Source organism: Austrofundulus limnaeus, unplaced genomic scaffold (assembly GCF_001266775.1).
Source record: "Austrofundulus limnaeus strain Quisiro unplaced genomic scaffold, Austrofundulus_limnaeus-1.0 Scaffold5403, whole genome shotgun sequence".
In the NCBI taxonomy this organism is placed as follows: Eukaryota; Metazoa; Chordata; class Actinopteri; order Cyprinodontiformes; family Rivulidae; genus Austrofundulus; species Austrofundulus limnaeus.
In genome coordinates this window covers 1-1,295 of record NW_013957805.1, presented here as the reverse complement: position 1 = coordinate 1,295, position 1,295 = coordinate 1, and the positions used below count along the sequence as shown (strand labels likewise).

Genomic DNA, 1,295 nt, shown 5'->3' with positions numbered 1-1,295 from the left:
AACAAGCTAAAATCTACCTGCTGTTGAACACTAACAAGCTAAAATCTACCTGCTGTTTGAACACTAAACAAGCTAAAATCTACCTGCTGTTTGAACACTAAACAAGCTAAAATGTACCTGCTGCTGAATGCTAAACAAGCTAAAATCTACCTGCTGTTTGAATGCTAAACAAGCTAAAATCTACCTGCTGTTTGAACACTAACAAGCTAAAATCTACCTGCTGTTGAACACTAACAAGCTAAAATCTACCTGCTGTTGAACACTAACAAGCTAAAATGTACCTGCTGCTGAATGCGAAACAAGCTAAAATCTACCTGCTGTTTGAACACTAACAAGCTAAAATCTACCTGCTGTTGAACACTAAACAAGCTAAAATGTACCTGCTGCTAACCCTTAAACTGAGTCTTTCCTACGTTACGGTCCTCTCTGGTTTTTAACAGTTAATGTTGATCAGTTTCAGTTTGTGGTTTTTGTCTCCATCAGGGTTTCCCAGTTCTCAATCCAAACCTCTTCATGGGTTCCTGTTGGCCCAGCAGCCTCGGGCCGACCCGTCCTCTTTCCAAAGCTTCAGGCCGTCTCCGTTCAGCAGCTATGCTAGCAGCCTCAGCCTGGATGCCGGCGTGGCGATGAGAGCTGGAGCCGGCCTGCTGGAGAGCAGTGCATTGTGGGAAATGACCTATGGAAGCCGGGCGCCGGGAGCTGGAGCTGATCTGTCTTCAGGATCCTCAGGGTACCAGTCAGGTACCGGCCACACAGGTCCGACCAGAACCATTTCAGCTAAACAACTGAATTCATTATGTTAAAACAAGCAGAAGGTGAACTCAGAGAAACCATGGCTAAAAGCTAAAGGCTAAAGGCTAACTGCAACATAACCATGGCTAAAGGCTAACTACAGTAAATCCAAGGCTAAAGGCTAAAGGCTAACTGCAGCAAAACCATGGCTAAAGGCTAACTGCAGCAAATCCAAGGCTAAAGGCTAACTACAGTAAATCCAAGGCTAAAGGCTAAAGGCTAACTGCAGCAAAACCATGGCTAAAGGCTAACTGCAACAAAACCATGGCTAAAGGCTAACTGAAACAAAACATGGCTAAAAGCTAAAGGCTAACTGCAGCAAAACCATGGCTAAAGGCTAACTGCAACAAAACCATGGCTAAAGGCTAACTGCAATAAAACCATGGCTAAAGGCTAACTGCAACAAAACCATGGCTAAAGGCTAACTGAAACAAAACATGGCTAAAAGCTAAAGGCTAACTGCAGCAAAACCATGGCTAAAGGCTAACTGCAGCAAAACCGTG

General features: G+C 44.3%; 1 protein-coding gene across 1 annotated transcript; it reads left to right on the top strand.

The window, feature by feature from the left end:
• Positions 1-500: 500 nt before the first annotated feature.
• Positions 501-758, top strand: LOC106512279 (myomegalin; the record flags this gene model as incomplete). The annotated part of the gene is given in 1 exon segment (XM_014000939.1): positions 501-758. A coding segment is annotated over 1 exon segment (258 nt), but the record flags the coding sequence as incomplete, so codon positions are not given.
• Between the last annotated feature and the right edge of the window lie 537 nt (positions 759-1,295).